Below are 27698 nucleotides of genomic sequence, written 5' to 3'. Positions count from 1 at the left end.
GTATTGGTTATCCCATTATAATCTAACTACTACATCATATTTATGTCTTTTGCTATTTTGAGTTATTTGAGACTATGGATCATTTCATTCAGTTTTGAAGCTTCAAACCTAAGGTGGATTTGGATCTATTTTGATTTATTTGTATAGTGGACCATAGTCAGCATTTCATCTTGGATACCAACTCTGTTACATTTGTCATCCAAGTAATTTCTGCATCCTAATAGAGTTTTGTAGCATCATTTATCAGCTCTTTTGGTATCGGTATGTTTGTCTGTAAGAACAAACAAAAAAAGCAAAACAAAAACACCCCCCAAATACAAGTAAAAGTCCCTTAAACATTGTTTAATTGTATTCATTTACAGAGAATTTCCAGAGCTAATTAATTCAGCACTTCATTGATAATGTTAATTTTTTTCTTTCATGAGGATATGCCTTGGTCCTTTGCATAGCTACCCCAGAACTTCAAAATAGCTTTAAGAAGGTTCAGATACCATCTCTTTCTGGAAACAGAGAATTTTTTTTTCTCCCATGTGAAGGAGAGCACATCTCTCATTGATTAGGAATGTGTGTGTTTCCAGGCTGTGGGTGGCATCTTAATAACCCTGGCTGAGGTAGGAGCATCAGGAGTCCCAGTCAGGCTGGTTATATAGTGGAACCTTGTCTCAAAAACCAAAATCAAACTGTGTGACTTTGGCTTCGTATCAATTAGGGGTTGAGCACAAAGTGACTAGTTTGGCTTAGATTAGTCACACTGTGGTTGAAGAGAAATTTGGCATCCCTGAAAGTTATATGGCAGTCTGAGATTTGAAAAAAGAATCTTATTACTAAGAAGGATGAGATGGTGTTTAAACAAAGCAAAAATCTTCAGTGCTCGTCTCATAGAACACACGTAAGTGTTTTCACACAGTGAAAAATGATGTCTTTCCAGATACCAATATTATTATTATAAAGAAACATATAAAAGAGGAGTGTACATTATAAAGAATTTCCTTTAGTAATAGAATTACTTATAAAGAATTCCTGTAACAGGTACAGAAAAAAATTTTCTAATTCAAAATAGAATAGAAAGCTAACAATTTCTCCTTCATATTTCTTTAAATTTGAGATTCTCTAAAATTAAGATAAAATCTACGTGAACAGAACAAGTAGAAGATAAATATAACAAGAATACAAATTTTGTGTGCTTTTTTTATTTTTGTTTTCAGTGAATGAGCTCATTCTCAAACAGAAGCAAAGATTTGAGGAAAAGAGGTTCAAATTGGACCACTCAGTGAGTAGCACCGTATGTTTCAGCTTTTATTACTATTTCTATTTTTGTTTGTTTTATAATGCTGGTGATTGAGCCCAGGGCTTTGCATATAGTAGAACTATGCAATATTCTTAGCCCCTTTACTCTTATTTCTACTAAATTCATTTTAATGTCTTTAGTTGATATAGATATTAATACCTAGTAAAGAATTGACTTTTATTAAAGCAAGATTATTTAAGAGTACTCAAATAAATAAATAAGGAAATAATAACTTGCTTAACTGTATTATCTGTAATAGTTTACCAGACTGACTATCATTTGAAGGGCCTGGTGGTATCACCTTAGATAGGGTTTAAATGTATCTAAAATGTCATATGTCAAGGTATTTTGAATAAGCTGCTCAAAGTTTCTTAACTAAAAGGATTTGCCCCAAATTATTGAGACAGCTGTGCTTGAATTAATATTTTACCATGTGCAAGGCTGAAAATCTAAATGTTTTGATTTATTATACCTAGAGATACCAACTTATATTTATCTTCCTTGTGCCTTTTATTCTTGTTAGCTGTATTCATTGAAAGTAGAGCTAGAGTTTAAATTGTAGCTTCGCTAATTGGGGAGAAGTTAGAATGGGTATGTAACTTACTTCTGATGTAACAAAACACATTAGAAAGTACTTCTTCAATGTTTGTTTTAGAATCTAAAGCAGTGTTGTTAAGTTACTGTGTTCTTTTTAATTTTAGAACGGGCATAGGTGGCAAATATTTCAAGATTTGCTAGGAACTGATCAGGATAACCTTGATTTGGCCAATGTCAACCTCATGTTGGAATTACTAGTGCAGAAGAAGAAACAACTGGAAGCAGTAAGTGGTGCCTAGACTTAAAAGATACTTTGTTTTAAACAGTGATTTGTTATATAGTGAAAAATACCTAGAAAGGTTTGGAAATAATAGGGCGTAGTCAGTAACTGATTTTTTTTTTAATTAGACTAAACACATGTGAAAAGGCATTTCTCTAGCCCATTTTGTAAGTTCTGAAGCAGATGAATAAAGGGTAATAAATTTTCAAACTTGACAAAACTGTACACTGAGCCAACAGTGATGTAAAGCTAAGAACTTAACACTGTGTATTGTGAGGCAGAGGCACTGGGGTTAGGAGTATCAGGTGTCAGGGTTAGTACTGGCTGGGCATAGGATTGATAGACTGTTTATGAAGCAGGTGGAGGATTGGCAAGATGGCTTAGAGGGTAAAAGCCCATGCCATGCAAACCTGGTGACCTGAATTCTGTCCCTGGATCCCATAGTGGAAGGAGAGAATTGACTATAAAAAATGTCCTCTGACCTCCTCACTGCAGATACACACACACACACACACACACACACACACACACACACACACACACAATTATTAAGATAAAGAAGTGGGTGGAGTCATTGATCCCTTCCTACTTACCTCAGCCAGATCTTCCTTCTCTGCCTCAGGAGAAAATTAGGTGTCATTCCTCCCTCCTGTAGCAGTAACTCATTTTTATTATCTAGGCCTTTGTTAAATATATTCTAGTACCTTTTTTGTTTCTTTGGTTTTGTTCTTTTTAAAAAATATTTTTCATAATTTCATACATACATACATACATACATACATGTATATATGTATAATGTAGTTTGATCATTTTCTACCTCAATATCCTCTCTTACCTCCTTTTCCCCCCACCAAACCCCATCTTTCTAATAAATACCCTCTTGCTTTGATGTCTTTTTGTGTGTCCACAGCATTTAACTAGGAGCACAGGAGTGAGGGATTATTTACTTGAGCAAAGGAGTTTTACCAGATCTACTTAACTGTGAAATAGGAATCTCCCTTCAGCAACCTTTGTCTCCCCCAGAAGGTGGCGCCTTACGAGTTCCTATGAGGACTGCTGATTGGCTCAGTCTCAGGCGGTTTTGTATAGGTAGTCACTGCTGCTGGGAGTTTATTGTGCAGCGTCTGTCTTGTTTAGAAGGTAGTGTTCATGGTGAGCACTCTTCTCAGACCTTTTGTAAAAAGCAATATCAGAATTTTTAGACCTGATCAAGAGTCTGTTTTAATAGTGCTTCACGTAATTCTGTTGCTTAGTCAAGTAAATGAAGGTTTTGTTCACCTCTATTTTCTCTTTCAAACCTATAAGAAAATGGTAGAATTGTATTTGTTTATAAACTATCTTTCATTATTCTGTTTTTAGGTCTTGACATATATTTATTCTACTCATCTGGAATTCCTTAGTTCATTTTAGAATACCCACCAAATGTCCTGGTCATAATGGTCATTTATCAATACAATCTTGATTTCAGTTACTAGTTTAGAGTACTCACTATCCTCCTTTATATTTTTTATTTTTATTTGTGTGTGTGTGTGTGTGTGTGTGTGTGTGTGTGTTTTCAAAGGTTTGATTTTTATCAAACTTTGCCAAAATATGTTTATATTAATCTCATATCTTTGTGAGTAGGTATTGCATGACTTTTCCTGGCAGTGTATTTCTGTTCATCCCTTAATAGAGACCAGCTTCATATTGAAGAAACCATTCCACCCAGTTCCAAAGGAGGGTTACTTAGCGATATTCTCAAGGGCAGCTTCTCTGTTGACTGAGAGCCTCTTCCTCCTGACAGGACAGAGGCTTCAGGGCCACAGCCACCACCAACCCCCCCCCCCACACACACACACCTGTGAACATTAGTAGGCCCAGTCTTGTGGCAGCCTACATTTCTGAAAGTATAAAATAGCTTTTATTTATTAATGCTTATCCTAGCAAATAAGATTCTTTCTGGAAAATCATTTTCATGTTTAGAAACTAAGCTAGGTCCATTATTATTTTTGCCTTGATGTTGTAGAGCTTGGTTGGGGAAAAGAGGCCATTACCTACACATGGTTTTTTTAACATGCAAAGCACAAATTTCTTCTGTTATTTTTTACGAAAAGTAGCTTGGCTTTTGAAATTGCAATTAGCTGATGGGAAAACTGATTAGATAGAAGTAGTAAACAAACTTAAGTAGATCTGTAATACTGGTTATACAGTTTGTTAATGAAAACTGTGAGCTTGTATTTGTTAAGAAAAAATAAAACTTTATATTCTAGGAATCACATGCAGCTCAGCTACAGATCCTTATGGAATTCCTCAAGGTTGCAAGGAGAAATAAGAGAGAGGTATGTTATTTTATGTTTAGTTTCTGCTATTTCTTGTTCCATTGTTTATAAGCTTTTTAGGCTGAAATATGTTTAAATATTATAATTTAAAAGCATTTAATTTTGGGGGGGGGTTTCTTAAGCTTTGTTATTTTAAAAAACCTTACAATATCTTTTGTTGTTGTTGTATTGTTTTTTATTTTGTTTTGGTTTTTAGGCAAGGTCTCACTATGAAGCCCTGGCAGGTCTGGAACTCTTGACCAGGCTGGCCTTGGACCCATAGAGATCTGCTTGCCTTAGTATCCTGAGTGCTGGAATTAAAGGTGTATGCCACCGTGCCCAGCACAATTCAGTATTTTCAAGATCCCTTTTTGGAGGTATGCTACACAGTTTTCAGTGGATCTTACTTTAATAGCTAGGAATATAGTTTAGTGGTAAAGTATTTGCCTGCCATATACAATATAAGGCCCTGGTGAATACTCCAGTGTATAGCACTGCCAACTTACCATAATGATTCATCTCAATGTTATAAAAAGTAGAAAGTAGAAACCATCATGAATTTTCATCAGAAAACAGGGAAATTTAAATAAGACTTGAAAGTTGCAGTTTTTGTTATGGAAAAAAATGCATGTGGAAAAAAATATTAAAATCTATTTGCAAAGTCTTAAGTCATGCAGGATACCTAAAAGACAGTTTTGTGCTTACTGATTTATAACCAGAATGTTCTAATTTAGTACACACATTTCCTCAGCCCCTTCACACACATACATAATATGTAAAGATCACTTCTGTGCTCTTGGCAATATATAAAAAAAACCTCGGAAATCTGTTTTTTTTTTTTTTCAAATCTTTTAACATTTTCACTTTTAAAAGCTGTCTAAAAAGGTACCTTAACTCATTAAAAATATGTAACCTACTGAATACTATGTTCTAGGCTGTTAACTTGAAAATAAAAATGATTAATAATGTTTTTATTGTGATAAAACTACATATTCCCAGAACTTTATATTATCTTAGGGGTTTCCCTTTTGGTTATTCATCTTGTCTTGTTACTAACTTCTGGCTTTGTTAAGATAAGATTTGGAATATGCTGATATGGATAGTTAAATGCTCTTTACATGGTTTGTGACTACACTTTTTTTATCCTAACTTTGGTGGAATTTTATTTTGTATGTTAACAGAAACAGTATGTTTATTACATGTTTAAGATTCACTTGTTTCTTGGTGGTTTTGGTGGGAGAGCAGGTATTGGTCAGTTATTCGTTTGTTTATTTTATAGCACAGTGCTCCTTTAAAGTTAAAAAAGTTTTTATTTTATTTGTATGAGTGTTTGCCTGCATGTATATGAATGAACCACAAGTGTACTCGGTGCTTGAGGAAGTCAGAAGAGGAGGATGGACCTCACTGGAATTGATTTCACAGATAGTTGTGAGCCACTTAGGTGCTAGAAACTGAACCCAGGTCCTCTGCAAGAGGAGCAAGTGCTTTTTTGTTTGTTTGTTTGTTTGTTTGTTTGGTTTGGTTTGGTTTTTGAGACAGGGTTTCTCTGAGTAGTTTTGGTGCCTTTCCTGGCTCTCGTGCTGTAGCCCAGGCTGGCCTCGAACTCACAGAGATCCGTCTGGCTCTGCCTCCCGAGTGCTGGGATTAAAGGTGTGTGCCACCACTGCCCGGCTTTTTTTAATTTTTATTTTCCGGACCTGAGGACCGAACCCAGGGTCTTGTGCTTGCTAGGCAAGTGCTCTACCACTGAGCTAAATCCCCAACCCCTTGCTTGTTTTTTTTTTTTTTTTTTTTTTTTTTTGTGTGTGTGTGTGTGTGTGTGTGTGTGTGTTTTGTTTTGTTTTGAAACAGGGTTTCTCTGTGTAGCTTTAGAGCCTTTCCTGGAACTCACTCTGTAGACCAGGCTGGCCTCGAAATCACAGAGGTCCGCTGCCTCTGCCTCCCAGTGCTGGGATTAAAGGCGTGAGCCACCACTGCCCAGCGAGGAGAAAGTGCTTTTAACTGCCATCTTTCTAGCCCTACACAGTGCTTAAGCTATTGAGTTCATTCAGTCATGGTAGGATCTTGTTAAAGTCCAGTCTTTTTTCTTTTTTTAAATGGAGTCTTTAGGCCCCGATAGTGTGCATTTCTAGCAAGTTCCAGATGATGTTGAAGCCCTGATCCTTGAATCACTACAAGTAGCAAAACTGAAAATGTTTAATATGTGGATTTTTTTTTTTAAAGCAGTATGTACGCTGTGAGCTCCCCTGTCCCCTGTTCCTCTGGTAGAAAATTCTCTATAAAACTGATTAATTTCCATATTTGTTACCTACCTTACTAATTAAACATAATGCATGAGTGGGGGTAATGAAGGGCGAGGGGCGAGGGAAAGAGAGCCTGGGGGAGCGGGAGATCCCAGCTGGATCAACAACAGAGAGGGAGAACAAAAAATAGGAGACCATGGTAAATGAAGACCACATGAGAATAGGAAGAAGCAAAGTGCTAGAGAGGCCCACAGAAATCCACAAAGATACCCCCACAACAGACTGCTGGCAATGGTCGAGAGACAGCCCGAACTGACCTACTCTGGTGATGGGATGGCTAAACACCCTAATCGTGGTGCTAGAAACCCCATCCAGCGACTGAGGGATCTGGATGCAGAGATCCATGGCTAGGCCCCGGGTGGAGCTCTGGGAATCCAATTAGCAAGAAAGAGGAGGGTAGAAAGAGGAGGGTTTATATGAGCGAGAATTGTTGAGACCAAGATTGGATAAAGTACAGGGACAAATAGCCAAACGAACGGAAACACATGAACTATGAACCAATGGCTGAGGGGTCCCCAACTGGATCAGGCCCTCTGAATGGGTGAGACAGTTGATTGGCTTGATCTGTTTGGGAGGCATCCAGGTAGTGGGACCGGGTCCTGTGCTCATTGCATGAGTTGGCTGTTTGAAACCTGGGGCCTATGCAGGGTCACTTGGCTCGGCCCGGGAGGAAGGGACTGGACCTGCCTGGACTGAGTCTACCAGGTTGATCTCAGTCCTCAGGGGAGGCTTTGCCATGGAGGAGGTGGGAATGGGGGGTGGGCTGGGGGGAAGGTGAGGGGGCGGGAGGGGGAGAACAAGGGAATCCGTGGCTGATATGTAGAACTGAATTGTACTGCAAAATAAAAAAAAAAGAAGAAAAGAAAATGCCCCCACAGGCTAATCTGGTAGGGAAAATTACACAATTGAGAATCCCTCTTCCCAAATGATTCTAGCTTTTCTGGTTGACAAAAAATTAACCAAGACATTAACTGATTCTATTTCATAGTGTTCATTGAATAACTATATATTATTTTCATAAAAATAATTGCTGGTGGACATTTGAGTTGTTTTCAGTTGGGACTGTTTATAAACAATGCTAGTATTATAATATGTGTATATTAGAGTATTTACCTTGTATGAGGTACATGTGTGAATAGAATCAGTAAGTCACGGGGTACGTATATCTTCACATTAAAGAGAGAATGCTAAAATGTTTCCTTGGATTGCATATTCCTTCTACAAACCTGTGTGGATGTTTATATTGCATTTTATTCTTGACAGAAGGTATCAGTGACTTTTTCTAGTTTAGAAACTAAAAATTTTTCCTCCAGGTGTGTATGGCTATCTCTTTGGAGTTTGAAGTTGCATTTCCCTTGATGAATAACAGATTCAGCACATGGTATTATGTTTACTGATTCTGTGGATTTTTTATGTGCGTCTGAAGTACTGCTTATATAAGATTTGTTTTCCATTTACTTATTTTTTGTGGTTTAATGCTTATAAATTATTTTGATATAAATTCTTAGTCATATTGATCTATCCAACACAAAGATCATGTTTCCTTCCATTCAGGATACTTGTTTTCTGTTGTCTTATTTGTGCTGTTTGATAGACAGAAGTTTCTAACTTTAGTAGTTATCAAAATGATCTTTAAGTGTTTTGGTGCTAGGTAAAGATTCTTTACCTGTGGTTATACAAATGTTTTCCTGTACTGTCTTTCACTTGAAACTTCATTTTATTATCTTTCACATTTTGAATTTTGCTTTATTTGGAGATTTTTGTTTAGTGTGGTATTTAGAGATCTTTTTACATGAATCCTCAGCTGCCCAAATATTCTTTATTGAAAGTCCATCCTTTCTCCTCCCATAACTCTGAAGTTTTTCACCTTCATTCATTATGTGTCCATATATATAAATATACCTCTCTGGGCTCTCTTTTCTGCTCCCATGCTTGACTTGTCTATCCTTTGGGAAGTACCATATTAAATACTAGAACCTTAAGTGACTGCTTTTCTTCAAGACACTCTTGTGTATTTATGGCTCTTTGCATTTTTCTTACACATATTTGAATCAGCTAATACATTTCCATGTTAAGTCTGCTGAGATTTTTTATGGGGATTACATTGACTTTATAGAAAATGGGGAAAAATATATCTTTATAGCATTGTGCCTTTAAACCCATGAACATGATATTTCTACACACTTTAGACTTTAAACTATTTTTAAAATTTTTGATACTTTCAAAAGCTACCAGTCTTTCATATCTTGTTTTGATTTTAATGATTTCAGTGCTGTCTTTAATTTTATTTTAATATTGCTGATACATAGAAATTCAGCCGACTTACATATTTTTAGTCCTCAGCAGCCTTAGTAGACTTTCATTAATTCTTATTTATAGATTCTTTTATGTTTTCTATGTACACACCATAATCTGCAATAACAATTCAATGTCTTTCTCTATGATCCTTATATCTTTTATTTATTTTTCTTGTCTTACTCTGCTGGCTAGGACATCCGGTACAGTGATGAATAGAAGTGGTGATAGCTGAGCATCCTAGTCTTGATGCTGATCTCAAAGTGAAATCATTCGACGTGTCACCATTAGGTATGGAGTTTTTCTGTAGGTTCCCCCTTCCCCCCTTAGGGTTTTGTTTTGTTTTTTACTCACTCAAGGAGATATATTTCTATTCCCCTGAGTAAGAGGATTTTCTTTTCTTTAGTTATGAATGGGATTGAGTATATTTGAGGAGTTTTGTGCATCTGAGATAATCATAGGATTTATCTTTTTTCATTCTGTTAATCTGGATAAATAATAGGTTTAACATTAGTAAGTCAGCCAGCTGTGTACCTGTAGTGACCAGCCATCAAGATTGTTGCAGGGTCATCTTTTATAGAATGTTTTGCATTCTAGGAGACCCCATCAAGATATTTTATCCCTTTACTTGAATTCAACTCTGTGTAAAGGAAACTGTGTGCTTTTGTATACTCTTTTTGGATTGTTAGTGTTTGTTAAATTGTTTGTGTGTGTCTATGTTTATGGGTGACATAGTGAAGTTGTGTTTTGTTACACAGATCTTGTGCAGCTTTGCTGTAAAGATTGTTAACTTTAACAGATGACTTGGGAGGTGTACATACACTCTTCTGGTTTTGTTTTTTGTTTTGGGGGAGCAGAATTTATGCAGTCTGTGATGCATGTCTTTTTTTTCAATATTTAGAACTAGATCTGATTTGTTTTCAAAAGATTGCAGATTATTTAAAGAGTTACATGCTCAATCAGACGTTTGTTGGTGGCCTTTTGTATGTTATACTTTCCTGAGTTCTCTACCGTGAACTTTTGATGTAAGTTTGTTCTTAATTTTTTTGTTGTTGTCGAAACTTAATGACCTCTTTCATTTCTAATATCGCTTACAGCATTATTGTTCTTCTTCTATCAATGCTTGATTGGTTCTTCCAAGGGATTTATCAATTTTATTCTAAGAATCAACTTTTGACTTTGTTTACCCTGTATTCTGTTTTGTTTCAGTTTCTATTCTTTATTATCACTCCCTTGCTACTTACCTGTTTGTTTCTCATGTATTGCTCTGGGTGTCCTTATTATATGGACTGTTATACAGGGGCTTATGCTTGCACTTTCTTTTTTCCTTTTAGCTACATCAGATATGTTTGAACTGTACTTTATGTGTGGTACTGTTTGTAACAGTAGATTACTTAGACAGAAACATTACGTGAATATGAAGGTTTTCTTTTTTTTGTCATTTGCTGGTTTAATTGTACTATAACACTATAAACACTCTTTTTTTGCTGTTTTAATTTTAATTTTTTCTTTTTTTGAGAGAGAATCTTGCTGTATAGCCCAGGTAGGCCTAAAGCTGACTATGTAGATCAGGCTGGCCTTGAATTAATTGTCAGTCTTTCTACCTGAGCCTTTAGAATACTGGGATCTCAGGTTCATACTCTATATTAGCATACATTAATTGCACAAAAAAAAAGTTTTATTGTGATATCTTCAGACATCCATGTAATGTACTTTGTGTTCATGTTCCATTACCCTTCTGCTTGGGATAGTTCCCTTATTAGTCTCCAGGGACTCTTTTGGTACTAAAGATTAAACTCAGAGATTTATGCATACTAGGCAGGAAGGAGCTCTACCACTGAGCTGAATCTCCAGACAGGGGTGTGTGTGTGTGTGTGTGTGTGTGTGTGTGTGTGTGTGTGTGTGTGTGTGTGTGTGTGTGTGTGTTTCCTTCTTCCTCCTTTCTCTCCCCCTCCTTCTACCCTTCCCCCTTCCTTCCTTCCTTCCTTCCTCCCTCCCTCCCTCCCTCCCTCCCTCCCTCCCTCCCTCCCTTCCTCCCTTCCTTCCTCCCTCCCTCTTTCCTTCCTTCCTTTCTTTCATGGGTGTTACATAGATCTTGTGGTAGCTTTGGTGCCTCTCCTGAACTCACTCTGTAGATTAGGCTAGCCTCGAACTCGCAGAGATCCGCCTGTGTCTGCCTCTCCAGTGCTAGGATTAGATCAAAGGCATGTGCCACCACCACCTGACAATTTTAGGTCTTATAGATAGGTATTTGAATTGTTGTTTTGTTTTGTTTTGAATACTGGATAAGTAGAGGGGATCTATTTTCATTCTTTTACATGTGAGTATTTGGTTTTCATGACACCATTTTCCAGAGAGGCTGTTTTTCCCAAGATGTGCTTTGAATGCATTGTTGAGAGTTCTGTGGATGTAGCTCTGAGTCATTTTTGGATAGTCCCTTTTAGTCTTGCCTTCTTTTGGGTGGTAACCGTTTGGTTTTATTCAGTGTTGTACTCTTGTGTAATGTGAAGTTATGTACTATGGTATTTCTAACTTGTTCCTTAGATCAGGATTGCATGAACTATTTGGGGTCTTCATTTTTTTTTTTCTAAATTTTAGGCTTTTGTTTTTCTATTTCTGTAACAGTATCATTGGAATTTTGTTGGAGACTACATTAAATCTGTAAATTTTGTTCAGTGATGTTGTCATGTTTACAATATTAGTTTTACTGATCCCTGAACATTAGAGATGCTTCTACCTTCTAGTGTCTCCTTTAGTTTCTTTCTTCAGTGTTTCATAGCTTTCCTTATAGATGTTTTTTACTTCCTTTGTTGGGTACATTCCTTGAAAATGATTCAACTTCTTTGCATATAATATTTGCCATCTAGTAGTTAGTAAGCTCTGAACTTACCAAGTGTGTAGTACAGTGTAAACTTGTTAAATGTGTGTTGATACTTTTTTGCTTCTTTATTGAATCTTTGTGATCTGGTCATATTTATTCTAGAACTGTCATATTTGAGGTGATTTTATCTCTGACTGTATATAGCTGCAGTATGCTTTTGTGTGCATACAGGTGCATGTTTGTACATATATCTGGAAGTCACATGACAACCTCACTGACATAGAACCTGCCAAATAAACTAAGCTGGCTGGCCAGGCTGCCTCAGCTTCCCCAAGGCTGGGATTATAATCACAGACCACCACACCCAGCTTTTTTTTTTAACATAAATTCTAGGGATTAAACACATATCCTTGTGCTTTTGAGGCATGCATTTGCCAACTAATCCCCAGAAAGAGTTTTAAAAATATGCTTTGTCTTTCTCTTTTCCATTTTCATTTCTTACCTGAAATCCAAAACAATTTTAACACCATTTTTATATTCATTAGGATGGCACTTGTACCTAGGTTAGTTGTTCCACTTAAAGTTTATCCATTTGAAATTCTTAATTTTTTTTTTTTTTCCGTTTTTTTGAGACAGGGTTTCTCTGTGTAGCTTTGTGCTTTTTCCTGGAACTCACTTGGTAGTCCAGGCTGGCCTCGAACTCACAGAGATCCGCCTGGCTCTGCCTCCCGAGTGCTGGGATTAAAGGCGTGCGCCACCACCGCCCGGCCAATTCTTAATTATTTTTTGCTTTTGTTTTTGTTTCTGTAGACAGAGTTTTTCTGTGTAACAGTCCTGGCTGTCCTGGAACTCCCTCTGTAGACCAGGCTGGCCTTGAACTCACAGCGATCCACCAACCTCTGCCTCCCAAGTGCTGGGATTAAAGGCATGCACCACCGTGCACAGTGATTTTGTTTGTTTTGTAAATTATTTTATTTCATTTTATATGCATGGGTGTTTTGACTGCATGTATGTCTGTGTATCACACACATACCTGGTGCCTGTGGAGGCCAAAGAGGGCGTGGAACTGAAGTTAACAGATGGTTGTGAGCTGCTATGTGGGTGCTAGGAATCAAGCCCAGATATTCTGAAGAGCAGCAAGTGCTTTAGCTAATGAGCCAGCCACCTTTCTAGCCTTGAAATCTTGGTTTTGAAAGTATAAATTATTTGATATTGGCAATTTTTATACCTCATCTTAAATATATGGCAGCTTCTGTGTATTAAATTAGGTATATTGGGACACTAGAAAGATGAGACAGAAATAAGAATTGACTATTGTGGCATTTCGGGTGACATCAGAGTTTTCTTTCGTAGTTCAAATTTTAATATATAATAAGAATTAGTGATTTTATTCTGGCTATGTTAATGACCAAATATGATGTGGATTATCTATATCAATGTTTTGTATTTGAACTGTTTTTAGTGTTCATTTTAGTAAGAAACCTCAGAATAAAATAATTTTTTAATAAAGATATCTAGGAGTGATGATGCATTTCAAAATAACTAAAAGTATTTAAGAGGTGTCCATGAGAGTACGTTGTTGATTTAAAAGCCAAAACCATTGGAATTTTAAAATATCTGTGAAACAAAAGACTTCAGTAATGGTGAGGAATAACTGGGCTGTTTATAGACAGCTAAATTAGAAGGTTGAGAGCCATTAACTGCATGGCTCTCGTGTGAGCTGGGGTAGAGTACTTTATGTGTTAGAGAGTAGGACTGAATGTTGAGAATAGCAGTGGAATGAATATAGAGGAAGCTGTGGGTTTGTGTGTACTCTATAAATCAGGGCCATCAAAACATTGGCCACTTGACCAGCCTTTATTTGAAAGACTACCAAGTTGTAGGTTAATGTCTTCATGCAAGACACTAACAGTGTTTTAGTTAAGATAGAAATGCTTTTAACACTTTTTATAAATGAGCAAAATTTTCTTAAAGTAGATACAACGTTTAGTTGAAAACATTTGATAATACCTATCACTGTTTTGTAACTATTGATTTTTCTGATGAATATATCTTTTCCCTTGATTTGGTGGCTAAATTTGGCTTTTGTCTCTTTCCAGTTAGTTTGTGTCTTCCCTTCCTGCCTCTTTAATGTTAGCCTTTTCTACTGTTCAGTCCTTGATTCATATTTTTTCATTAGATTGATGTTGGGCAAAATGCATTCATTACCATGGGCTCTTTTCCTTATAGCCTTAGCATTTGTTATTATTTACTCTTTATTTTGTCTTTACCTATTGTAAAATTCTGTAAGTCTTTTAAGGCTCCATCTTTGGTTTAAGGTCTAATTTCACTTAGATCCTGTTTTTGAATCTTACCTCCATGGTATTGTTTATTCTTCATGCTTAGCAGAGTGCTAAGGTGACAAACATTTGGGCCAGTGACTTCATCAGTTGGATAACACTCACTGTGCTTACTTTGCTGCAGTAGATGATACTCATACTAACAGACCTGTACACGTGCTCTCGTACCAGCATTTAGGATTAAGCTGTGAGCTGCTATTGTCTTGAGACAGTGTTGCCATGGTTGACAGCTTGCTTCCTAGAGCAAGAAGGCTGCTTTGATTCTAATTCCAGTTCTTCCGCTCACCACTGAACAGTCTTCAACAAATTACCTAGCCTTTCTGTGCCTCATTTTCCTAGTAGATGTGATATCTGCTTCAAATCTGGGAATCAGTATTACACACATATCTGTTACTGTTTCCTAGTTTTAAATAGTTCCATGTATTTGGGCTGAAGTAAAACAACCAGTTATGCTTACATGGGGGTAGTATAGAGTTTCTGGAAAGCAGTATAATTTATAGTGAAAATTTTATAGCTATTTCTGTTCATTAATTTGCGTTTTAATCATCTCTAAAATCTAAACTAATCCTTTAATACAATGAAAATGATAATATTTGAGACACTTGGATGTTCTAGATTTATGATGGTTGCAAACATCTTAAATCTTTGGTAAGAAAGGAATGTTTCAATATGTAATTGAATATTATCCTATGATTGAAATGCTTACATTTTAATGACATGCTAATAGTTATGATGCAATGGTAACAATATGAAAAGCAAAATACTTAAATGTTTTTAAAAATCATGAAATGTAAATATTACAGTACTTAATTTATAGTTGCTTTGGGGTTAAGTGAACCACTGTCAGACTAATAAAGTAGGTTATAACATGTGCTTTAAAAAAAAAAGTCAACTAGCTGGGCAAGAGTGTCTCACGCCTTTAATCCCAGCACTTGGGAGGCAGAGGCAGGTGGATCTCTGTGAGTTCGAGGCCAGCCTGGTCTACAGAGCGAGATCGAGGACAGGCACCAAAGCTACAGAGAAACCCTGTCTCAAAAAACCAAAAAAAAAAAAAAAAAAAAAAAAGTCAACTACATGAGGAAATGTGAAAGATTTTTAGATATTTTGTAGTTTGAAGTCACTTTATTGCTATTGCTCATTTTTATATTTTTATAGTAAAACTAGTCACTGTTAGTGTAAATAAACATAGTATCATATTTCCATATAGACAAATGTCTTTATTTGTTAACATTGAAATTTACTTCTGATTTTCTTTCCTTTCGGTCCCCTTAGTTTTGCTCTTAGTAGTCAGTTTAGTATCCTTTTGTCTTTAACTGAATCGAATGAATCGAAGACTGATTTTTTATCATGATGTTGAAAATGTGGTTTACATTAGAAATTTTTTCTCCCTTTCTTTAATCTACAGCAATTGGAACAGATCCAGAAGGAACTGAGTGTTTTGGAAGAGGATATTAAAAGAGTGGAAGTAAGAAATCAAGAAATTCTTACATTTCTCATGGCTTTTCTTTACTCTTCATTACAGTTCATCTGGTGCAGTGGGACAAAGTCTGAATACTTTTTTGAAGATAAATCTAAGTTTATATTGACTTTCATTGCTGTAATTCTTGATTAAATGGAATAAAATCTGCTTAATTTTCTGTTTGCAATCAAATTAATTTAAATAGTTTCCTACTAACTCTTCATTATTTTCTTAAAACATCATTATTTCATTGTTTTATTGAGTAATTTTTTTTAATTTTTAAATTTCCGCTACATGTATTAATTACTATATACTGATGTTAAGTAGAAGTGATGTAAATACATTAGCAATATTGTTGGAGTTCATAGTAAAATACAGATTACTTATAGAAATTCATTGGGAGTTCATAGGTTTGTGAGTTGAGGTTTAATTTAATTTAAATTTAGTGTGTGCTTAAATTATCACACACATGATTTCCTTTTGCTGACATATAAAACATTTCAAAGGATAATGAGTGTTATAGTGTTTAATGCGAACTCAGTATCCCTTATATTTCTAATTTGTTATATTTATATCACCTGTTCCTCTATTTTTGAGTCAAGCCAGAAATAATTTTGCCTGATTATGTCTATAGTTGTATTTTCATATTTGCTGTTTCTCTATGAATCAAAATGTACATAAGTAAAAAGGGAGGCCAGTCAGTGAGATTCAGAGGTGTAATTTATGTGATCATCTATGGTCAGCCCCGTTCCTATGAGATAATGAGCAAAAATTATAATTTATGTCATTGTTAAATAAAGTCAGTCATTGATTCAAGAAGTGTTACTTTTATTAGGGAGTGACAGATATATTCCAGTTTCTGTCATTTACTTTGAAGATTTGAATGTTGTAATCCAGTCACCATCCCATCTTATTTATCCTAATATACATTAATAGGTCATCACCTGCATGAACAGTCAGTTCACTGTGTACAAAATAAGCTGTATGTCCTCTCTGGTATACTTCCTTTTGACTTTTTCTGCATTCAGTACTTTCATTAGTTAGAACAGTATTTAATGGGATTTATAGTCCTTTAACACTAGGAAAAGTTTCCTTCTTAATTTCAGATCAACTTTGCTTTTGTACTCTATGGAAAAGAATCCTTGAGAGGTTTGGGTTTGAAGACAGAAAGGGACTGATGAGAACCTGGGGCTAGAGCAGACTATAATGCCATATGCCTTTTTGAAATATACATTTTCTGTTTGGAGTGTATATGGTAACTCAAATAATTGCAATTTCAGGAAATGAGTGGCTTGTACTCCCCTGTCAGTGAAGATAGCACAGTGCCTCAATTTGAAGCTCCTTCTCCATCACACAGGTACAATGCTTCACATTAGTGATTGTTTGGGATTTTGTATTATGTGTTCATGGTACTCTAGTTCTCAGGAGCCTTTTTAATGCAGACTATAAAACCTTTGAGAAATAAAATGCAGATAGCCAATCATTTTTCTTGATCCTTTGGATTAAGTTAGTAGGTAGGTGTTATAGTATTTTAAATTTCGAGATGGATAAAAAATTTGGTGGATTTTTCGATGTCTTATAAATTAATGTCCTATTTCAATTCAAAAATTGGAGACATAAAATGGTAATATTAGAGGAAATGAGATGGAAAACAAAACAAAACAAAACAAAAAACTTTGGTCCTAGCACATGTCTTTAAATCCCAATACCCAGAAGGTAAAGGTAGGAAGATCTTTGTGAGTTTGAAGCCAGGACGATCTACATAGTAAGTTTCAGGGTAGCTAGGGGTACAAAGTAAGACCTATTCTTGAAAAGATAATGATGAAAAAAATTTTAAATCTTTTTTTTCCAACTCACTGTATTTTGGGGTGTTGGTTACTCTGCACATTTTAGAATGAGGACATTAGAAAGATATGTTAGTTTAAGTCTTCCTGGTATTCTTTTTTTTTATTATTATTATTATAACTCTTATTATCTGTCCTGGGCTGGTTTTGAACTCAGAATCTTTCTACAATGGTTCGACTTGCTTCCCAAGTGCTTTATAGTGCTAGGATTACAAGGTGTGTACCTCCATACTTGGCCTTGGGAAGTGCTGTGTGTGAGTAAGTGTGTTGGTGGGTAGTGGAAGCTGAGATCTTGTTAAGTTCAGACTCACAGTCTTTTCATCTTCAATATCCATAGTGGCTGGAGTTTTGGACACATTACCATGCCTGTCCTTGTATTCCTATTCTTGTTAGCTTGGGAGATGGAAGCTTGAAGATTAGGAGTTCAAAATCACCCTTGATTTCATACCTAGTTCAAGGCCAACCTAAGTTACATGAGACCATGTTTCAAAAAAACAAAAATAAGTAAAACAACTCCATTTTACAAATTTCTAAATCTTATCTGTCTGCTTCATTACATACAGCAGGAATTATATTATATACAAATATATATCTCTTGCCCCAACTCCCTAGATTTTAGAATAACACTTAGCTTCATTTGACTCTTTATAGAATAATGTAAGTGAATGTGGTACCTTTTAGCTGTAAAATTTATTTCATGAAATATGTGCAGCCAGGTGATGGTGCATGCCTTTAATCCCAGCACTTGGGAGGCAGAGCCAGGTACTGGCTGGTCTACAGAGCGAGATCCAGGACAGGCACCCAAACTACACAGAGAAACCCTGTCTGGAAAAAAAAAAAAAAAGAAGAAGAAAAGAAAAAAGAAAAGAAATATGTATTACTTAAATTTGGACTTCAGGGTTTTATATTTAAAATTTTCAAGTAAGAGCAATGGCCACCTTGTAATTCACCTTTTTCTACAAGTTTTCTAATTTCTTTACAACAATCCTAATGACTAGCTCTGTGGATTATTGTTATCATTAAGCCCATCACTCACTTGCTGCCTGATATATGACGTCTTTGATAACAGACTGTTGTGTATATGGTGTGTGTGTGTGTTTAGGCAGAAGTTTCTTTCCTGCCTTCCTGTTCCCAAATTCCCAGCAGCCACTTCCCAAATAATTGACTCAGGCTTAATATTACTTAAAAATGCTCAACTGGTTGCTCAGGCTTATTACTAACTAGCTCTTACACCTACATTAACTTATAATTCTAATCTGTGTTTAGCCATATGGCTTGGTACCTTTTCTCAATGTGCCATTCTCATCTTGCTTCCTCTGCGTTGGGCTGGCAACTCTGGACTCTACCTTCCTCCTTCCCAGCATTCTCAGTTTGGCTTTCCTGCCTAACTTCTTGCCCAGCTACTGGCCAGTCAGTATTTTATTAAGCCAATTTTAATGACAGATCTTTACAGTGTTTAAGAGGATTATTCCACAGCATTTCCCCTTTTTTGTTTATTTAAAAAGGAAGATTTTAACTTTAACATAGTAAGATTATACACAACAAAAATAGTTATTAAGTAAGAATTACAGTAACACTAATCCATTTGCATTTGGCAAAATTAGAAAAATAATTTTATCTTGGTGAGTCTAAAGTTTTATATCTAATTTATCTTTTATTATAACTAAAGAAAACTATAACTATAGTCTTTAACTCCATCAAAGATGACAGAAGGATGTAATGTTATCTAATGATAGGGACATCACACTGCCTGGACAGTCACCCAAAGTTTCTCTACAATGTTGGGATATTCATCTTCAGCTTATAGTCCTAGCATATCTGACAGGCTTTTCTGTGAAGCAGGGTTTTTGAAGAACTGCCCCACCTTGTTATGGCAAAGTTCTGCAGTCACTTTTGTGTCCTGCTTGTCCAGTTTGTTCAGCATATTATCAGCAGTCAGCAAGGGCACGTTCTCTATCCACATGACTAACTTTTGCTATAAAGTAAACAAACTCCATATGGAGTTTCTTTGATGCCCATCTTCCTATTTCAAGTAATTGGTGCTACCAGGAGCAGATGTGTCTCACTGTTGAGTAAAGTCTAAGTTCTTAAAGCATTTAAAGTGCCATATTCTGTAGGTCTTTGAAGTGTTTGAAGATTGCCTATCTATCTGAAATATATCTCAGTATGACCTTGAAAACATACCTAATAATGACTAAGTTTGATATTATAGATAACTATTAATCCATATTTAGTTATATATTACATTTTTAAATGAGCTGCATAAACATAATACCCTAAACAAGAGTAGAAATATACATATAGTATAACAAAATTAACTTTAAATTTATATTAATAAACTGAAATCATACTGATGTAAAATATGTAAGATTAACAGTTGTTTTTTGGATAAAAATGAGTAAAAATATACATACAGTATAACAAAATTAACTTTAAATTTATGTCATTAAACTAAAATCCATGCTGATGTAAAATATGTAAGATTAACAGTTGTTTTTGGATTAACATGAGTAAAAACATACATACAGTATAACAAAATTAACTTTAAATTTATATCAAGAAACTAAAATCCATCCTGATGTAAAATATGTAAGATTAACAGTTGTTTTTTGGATTAAAGTAGATTTAATAATTATCCTTTTTCCACATCTTTTCTATATCATATCCTTCTTTCTTCTTTTAGAAAGAGATTGACTATGATCAATAACAATTTGTAACCAAACCCCTAAACAAAGACAGACATCCATAATCCAGTTTTTTGGGAATGTGGACATAGCTTTCTAATTTACTTCCCTTTGATTGGGGTTGCTGTTAATCTTATATGAACCCTGAGAAAATTTAGGATTATGGTCAAGTCCTGACTGGAGTAGTCTGTGAGGCTGGATCATCTCAGCCAGCAGCCTTGAAGCCTTTCTGGATGCAGAATTCAGAGGAAACTGCAACAGAGGCACTCTGAAACATTGGATCATCTAGGCCGTTCTCATTAGAATTTTTTTCAGGAGTTCTTCCTCAATCAAATCTGATTTTTCTTAACATAGAATGAATCTACAGCCTCTCATTTCCTGTGGAAATGAAAGCATACCCTCTTCTCCAAAGTAACATATCTTTTGACTTAAATTTTGAAGTCAAGGCATTTTCAATATATAGGTTGGATTAATCCAGCAACATTTACAATCAGATGTCTCTTAGCAGCTGTTGCTCCTTCCTCAGCTGCCAAACAATTCAAAGACAACACAATAACATACAGTATCCAGACTCTGTGTATTTTCCATCTCTATGTGGCTTTTTTATATTACTTTACTCCCCTTTTAAAGACTATTATTTATAACTTTAATGACTGCCTATACCTTCTCTTTACTATCCCAAGCCTACATATATTTTTAAATACACTGTAACTTGCTTAGAGATTTTTTGTTTTGAATCTGTCTTAACTGCATATCTCTATCTTTTTCTGACAGCATGAGCATTTAGGCTGCTAAGCCAGTGTGGGTAGGACTAATGCTTTGACCTTGTCCGCTGGCTCCACCCCAATCCTTGGTTCTAGCTAGTCTATGGTGGAGGCACATCTGAAAGCCATATTTACCACTCTTAACTCTGAGAAGTTTTTGGGTTCATGCTGCCACCAAGTAATGTGCCACCCACTGCTCATAATCTCCATTTAAGTATTTGATATCAGGGCTTTGTAAAAAGGCACTTGGTTTTTGCCATTAATGCAGAGTCAGGAAGCCATTTCTTAAAGGAGCTGAGCCTCTGCTCACTGCCAGCGAACAGAGCCTGCGTGAGAAAAGATGGTTACCAAGAAGCTGCATTTGACTCTGGTTTTTTTTTTGTGTTAAGAATCCTTTTTTATTTTAAAGCTTTCTCAGGTTTTACGTGGAAGTTCTTGCCAAACATTTGGGCACCACATGTAGGTGGAAGTTTCTTTCCTGCCTGTTTGTTACCAAATACCCAGCAGCCACTTTCCAAATAATTGACTCAGGTGTTTGTTTTTTCTTTTTTTTTAACCATAGAAAATACCATCATTTATTACATGCACTTAAAATTCAACACAAATCAATGTCATCCACTTTTTGAGTACACAGTATGAGAAATGTCAACTAAAGATCCATGTATCTAGCAGGTGATACCACATTTTAGGAGCAGCACACAAGGGTGATAATTGTAAGGATGAAATAATTACATAATTATCCCAGTTTTAGTGTCTTACCTTTTTTTTTCCCTAATTTTAAAGCATCTTAGGATTTTAAATATAAGCAGTTACTTTTCAAGCACTTTTCAAGTGCTAAATTCTGTATTTTCTTTTCTGTATTGTCATGCGTTGAAAGACAATTAATTGGCTTAGATGTTCATTGTAAGTAGCTCTCTGAAGCTTTGCTTTCTAACATCTGCTTTTACAGAGACAGCTATGATGGTTGGTTGTTGACCATCCCCTTCTTTCCTCCTTCTTTGTTATAATCTTTTACAATATAGTCTTGGGGAGCTGATGCTATGTAGCCTAGGTTGACCTTGTCCTTGCAGTAAGTCTCCTGTCTCAGCTTCCTGAATGCTGAGATTAAAGGCTTTTACCACTGCATAGGGCTTTTTGTCCTTTCAATGTCTATTATAGCAGCACGATGTAGCACAGATTGTTAGAGGGTCTTATTAATAAAATCAAACTCGGAGCCAGTTATTGGAGTGAATGCTGGAAGATCAGAGAAGCAGAACAAGCCACAGCTTCCTCACCTTGCCAATTCCTCAGCTGATCCTGTTTCCTCAGACTGGAAGCCTGAGTCCTCATCCAAATGGGTCTCAGCTGAATTCCTGCTCAAAAGCCTAAAAGCTTAACCAGGTTAGTTCCTGGTTTTCACACCTTATATACCTTTCTGCTTTCTGCCATTACTTCCAGGGATTAAAGGCATGAGTCACCATTCCTGGCTGTTTCCAGTGTGGCCTTGAACTCACAGAGATCCGGATGGATCTCTGCCTCCCAAGTGATAAGATTAAAGGCGTGTGTGCCACCATTTTCTGGCTTCTGTATCTCGTGGCTGTTCTGTTCTCTGACCCCAGATAAGTTTATTAGGGTGCACAATATTTTGGGGAACACAATATCACCACAGGTTTACTTTGTAGTTCTAGGTTTCTGATTACAAATTCCTTTAGACTTGAATAATGATCTTTTCTGTTTAAGTAAACACGAGATAGAACTGGAATGTGGGACATAGTTTTGGAATGCCTTCAGGTTCAACTTCGTACAGATTTGTTTTGTCATCATTTTTTTCTTCTTGGGGAGCTTGTATTCTCCAAAACATAAGCATTCTTGGCTTATAATGTGAAATGTCCAGTAGTTCAAGAACCTGACAGAGTCTATGTACTCTTTGTATCTTTCTGAATCTTGTCATCAAAAGAAGTTAATGTTAATTAGAATTAAGATTTTAAATGTAATATAGTGTAGGGTTCTTCTACTGACATCTGTATACCATAACCTGAGTCTAGTCTCCTGATGTACTCAGCATCTCTGATAATACAAAGTTTGATTACTGTGAATCAGGTTATGGTGGGTGGATAGATAGGAACTAGAGAAATTACTAAAAATCATCATGGTTTGGGAAACAATGGTTATGAGCAAAGTTTAGAATACTTGTAGATTAGAGAAAGCTATTTTGAACAAACTTTTTGGAGAGCAAGGGCTGGATGAGCCATGGAAGTTACTGAACAAGAAATTCCATGTTGTGGTTTGGAAAATAAGAAGAAAGGAATAGTCTTAGTCATTGTTCTATTGCTGTGAAGAGACACCATAACCATGGCAACTCTTATAAAGGAAAACATGTAATTGGGGCTTAGTCCATTATCATTATGACAGGAAGCATGGCAGCAGGCAGATATAATGCTGGAGAGTAACTGAGAGCTACATTCTTATCCACAGTCAGAGATAAAGAGAAAAAAAATAGAGAGACACAGAGACAGACTGGGCCTGGCATGTGCTTTTTTAACAACCCCCCCCCCCCCCCCCCCCCCCGTTACATACTTTCTCTAATAAGGCCATACCTCCTAATCCTCCTAATCCTATCAAAGAGTTCTACTCTCTAGTGACTAAGCATTTAGCTATATGAGACTTTGTGGGCTGTTTTTATTCAAGCCACCATAGAGTTAAAGATATCATGTGAAGAAACCCTGTCTCTATCTAGCTTGAAAATAAGAATGATGCTAGGATACCATGGGCCAGTTAAGAGAAGACCCCCAAAGTTTGCATATGATCCAGGATGTGCTGTTATCCTCTATTAACAAAGTAGAACAGACAACGATGCATTCTCAAAAATGCCTACAGAGAAAACTCACCAGCTACCTATGATTTCTTTCTGCACTAACATAAACAGATGCTGAGGTTGCCTGTACTGTTTGTGATTGCTGCAGTCCCAGCAGGAAATGCAAAGCATCCATAAGAGAAGAACAACACTGTCTTAATACTATACACTTACATAAAAGAGAAAGAACATATCAGGGACCTGTTGTCTTTCTGCCAGCTTCTTGTACTTATCTGTGAGTTCCTGTGACTACCTACTAGGCACTTAAAAGATGACAAAGAAAACTCTTCTATTTCATGCTGTGCTTATATAAAATTAAGTTTACTGCCTGCATTAAAAATGCCACCCAACAATGTTAAAGCACTTTTTAATTCTTAAGGTAAAATGCCATAAGAAAATGAATACTCATTCTGTACTGCCACCAGCCCGATTACCTTTACTGTCTTGGCCAGTCTATGTTAGAAATATAAAGAAATTGAATTTTTCAAATAGAACCCTCAATATGATAGGAAAGATACATTTTGTAAATGTTATTATGACAAAATTAAATATATTCAAATGATCTAGCTTGTAGCACTTTTACCAAGATATCAAGAGAAGTTACATGACTTCCAAAATTTGTGTCAAAACAGGACGCTTAAATCTATCCATGTGTCCATGTGTATAGAGATATAAGTTTTTGTTCTTTTCAAAATCAAACATAGTGATCCTAAATGAAATACTAAAACCCTGAGAGCACTGTCCTTTCTGAATTCTACTTAATGACATGTAAGTTGCCAGCATGACATCAAGAAGTATTCCTACCTGAAGTTAATGCTGCTGTGTTTTGATATTTTAATATATTAATTCTTTTGTTACTCAGTCACAATTTTGTTTGTATGTACAAGTGTACAGGTATATTTGAAGCATATCCTAACAAGGTAAAAAAAAACCCTCATTTTGTAAATGTGGTAAAATTTTAAGCATTTTTATGTTAATAAATGAGTATACTGAGATAATCTTAACAATGTAGTACATTGTTTAAACATCCAGTTAAGAATACATTTTAGTTAATACCTTGACAACACCAAAAGTATCTGTTGAACTGATGAAGTTGCACATTGTTTTATAGTGTATTATGTCTTTTAAGTGTTTCAAATCTCAAGTTCCTAGGCTCTAGAAGCTAGAAAAGTCTCTTTAGAATTCTGAAACAAACTGGTATATGTCAACTCAGAATGGAACCCTGTTGCTTCTGTGCCTGATCAGATCAGATCAGATCTTGAAAGCTTCTTGCCCTTTCAGATTCCAGCCATACAGGGTGCTCCTCCTCTGTGATTAGTGACTATCCTGATGCTAGTAAGATAGGGAAACAGCCACACATGGTAAAACTGGCTTGTGAAAGAAACTTCTCATGCTGTTTCCACTCTCTGTTTCCACAGCTGCTTCTCTTTCTCTCCAGTGCCATCAGTTTCTTTATTCTCATATTCACCCTATCTTTGCGTCGTTCCTTATTGTTTGGGAATTCTTCCTCTAATTACCTATAATTGATTCTTATAACCCTAAAAGTTTGTAGCAAGCATATCATCTAATAAAATTGTCTTCTGTGAATCATAAATAAATAGTAATATTCAACTCTCTGGAAAATGGCTGTAGTTATAAAATAGCCAACTACAGCACCTTTTATGAGGAACTGAAATGTTGACATGTTCTGATAGAGGTGGATCGTCAGCCTATTCCTTTGAATGTATCTTTTTCTGTTTTTGAAATTCTACCAAGCAAAATTGTTTACTTTAAAAGGAAGTAAAGTGGTAGGCTGAAATCTGTTCCGTCTGTCAACAAATTTTCATCATTCCTGCATTTACATCTACAAGCAGTAAATTTTTCCTGAAGGAAACTATTCTACGAATCTACAAATTAAGCTTTAAAATAGTTGTTTTTCTTTTTCAGCTTCAGAATTATTGTGGAATAACAAATACTTTAAAAGGAAGTATAAATATTAGGTTCCCTGCTCAGGGTATGCATTATGTAACTAGAATGCTTTCTAATCATGTGTAAGTTAAGAGAACAGGAAGGTGCTAAATTTTTTTTTATAATACTCTAAAATGTAATTTTGTATTAAAATTAGGAGGACTGTCCTGTCATAACAGAACTATATATTCAAAAGTTGGAACTACCAGAATATTACAGCCACGTATTGGGCAGCATTTTATAATTTACATGGATTATTTTCTTTAATCCATCTTACAGGTTAAAAATATAGTCAACAGATAAATTTTCTTCCCAGCATCACAGTTAGTATACAACTGACATCCTAATCCAGGTATTCTTACTTCAAAAACTATAAAGAGGTCTGTGCAAATCACCCCAGGAGCTGAGCTTTAAACATTAAGAAGTTAAGGAGAAACTTTTTATTCAAAATAACCAGGAAGTGACTCTTCCAAAGACAGATCACTTTGGCAATTTTTGTGTAGGGATTTTAGAAATATGCTGTAGGTTTACATTTCATCTCTGTAACTTACATTAAGCAAGTTTAGTGTGTACACCTTAGTTTGTTCATTTACAGATAGGATACTAAGCCGACTGATGGGGTGTGGTAGCACAGTTGAAGTGAGGAGAGTCATGTCTGCACATAGGACTCAGTGGATGTTAGCTGCTGCTGTTGCTGTAGTTGACAATGTAGTCACATTATTTGAGGTGATTTGTTTACTGCTTGTATTAAATTTTAATGTCCAAGGATTTGTAAAAGAAAAGAAAATAAATGAGTATGAAAATAATTTTATTATCTTCGGGGGTGTCTGCACATTTCAGTCCATGAGAATTTTGCTGTTAATAAATGAGATTTACTATTTGAAATTAAAAGTTTTTAAAATATTTATGTCAATTATTTGTTACAGAGAAATGGTTCAGTAATCATACAATGAAGTTTTTTTATAGTTCCTCATGATTTATTAAGAACAAAGGTTTATTTTTTTTTCTCTACCATAAGTTAGTAACACACTCGTCATTGGTAGCAGTTTAATTTTACATGCGTACTTGAATGTTTTGGGTTGTTCCTGTTGTTTATTTTAAAATCCAGTGTTGCCTTTATCTCAGCCTTTTAGATTTAAAAATTACTATAATTTAGCTAGATGATATTATGTATTCTAATCATTTAAATGTAAGCCATCCTTTTTCAAACAACAGTCCAATCCAAAATTAGTAAATCTACTATGTTTACCAGAAATGAAACATTATTGATTTTTGTAAAATTTTACATGGCAAAATGTCTTCTCTGTGCTTTTTGAAACAGGTTGTGTTGATAGTCCTGTGACTCCTAGTCTGTGTTTGTGCTCTTTAACCCACATGCACCTTGATGCCTGGGGCTGAATCTAGTGTCCTATGGTTTGCTAGTCAGCGGCTACTGTGTTGCTGAGCTTCACCCCTAGGCCTACATTGTTTTTATTTGCATTTTTATTTAATGTTCTCATTCTTACCAGCAGAAACATTAGGAATCACCATCTTATTTTCCTCAATTTAATTCAAATGTATTATTCATAATTTGCTTTTAGTTACCACTTTAAAAATTTCTTTCTCCCATGCCATTTTTTTAATGTCCTTATTAGTTTTTTAACTATTAAAAATTTTGGTACTTACATAAAATAGTTGATAATGCTGTCTCATGTTAGATGGTAAAATTTTTTGGTCCCTAGTATTTGTTCATGAAATGGATAGACTAATAAAGGATTCTTCCTTACTTTTTTTAAAAATAAAATACAAAGTACTTAATAATATGGCACATTGTCCAAACTTTTTTTAATAAATAGTAATGTCAAGATGTAGGTACTTCCTGTCTGTGGAAGGATATGGGATTGTAGTTGTGTGTTGTGTATGTGCACAACAACAGGCACTTTACCCACAACTGACTCATCTCCTCAGCCCCACAACTATGTGATTTTATTAGTGATATACAAATGCTAGGAATTGCTTTATTAGTAA

The 27698-nt window shown here is 35.5% G+C and overlaps 1 protein-coding gene across 4 annotated transcripts in view; it reads left to right on the top strand.

Annotated features, from left to right (window-relative positions):
• Cop1 (COP1 E3 ubiquitin ligase) overlaps positions 1 to 27698 on the top strand; it is a 129632-nt gene that overhangs the window by 18477 nt on the left and 83457 nt on the right. For 2 of the 4 annotated variants that reach the window (XM_059281137.1, XM_059281140.1), the window contains exons 4-8: positions 1206 to 1270; positions 1990 to 2109; positions 4355 to 4423; positions 15566 to 15625; positions 16900 to 16976. In XM_059281137.1, coding sequence (XP_059137120.1) covers positions 1206 to 1270; positions 1990 to 2109; positions 4355 to 4423; positions 15566 to 15625; positions 16900 to 16976 — 391 coding nt within the window. Of the gene's footprint in view, positions 1 to 1205; positions 1283 to 1989; positions 2110 to 4354; positions 4424 to 15565; positions 15626 to 16899; positions 16977 to 27698 lie in introns of all 4 variants that reach the window. The other 2 variants (XM_059281136.1, XM_059281138.1) reach the window with 1 other exon arrangement.

Source organism: Peromyscus eremicus, chromosome 15 (assembly GCF_949786415.1).
Source record: "Peromyscus eremicus chromosome 15, PerEre_H2_v1, whole genome shotgun sequence".
In the NCBI taxonomy this organism is placed as follows: domain Eukaryota; kingdom Metazoa; phylum Chordata; class Mammalia; order Rodentia; family Cricetidae; genus Peromyscus; species Peromyscus eremicus.
This window is presented reverse-complemented; position numbering and strand designations above follow the sequence as displayed.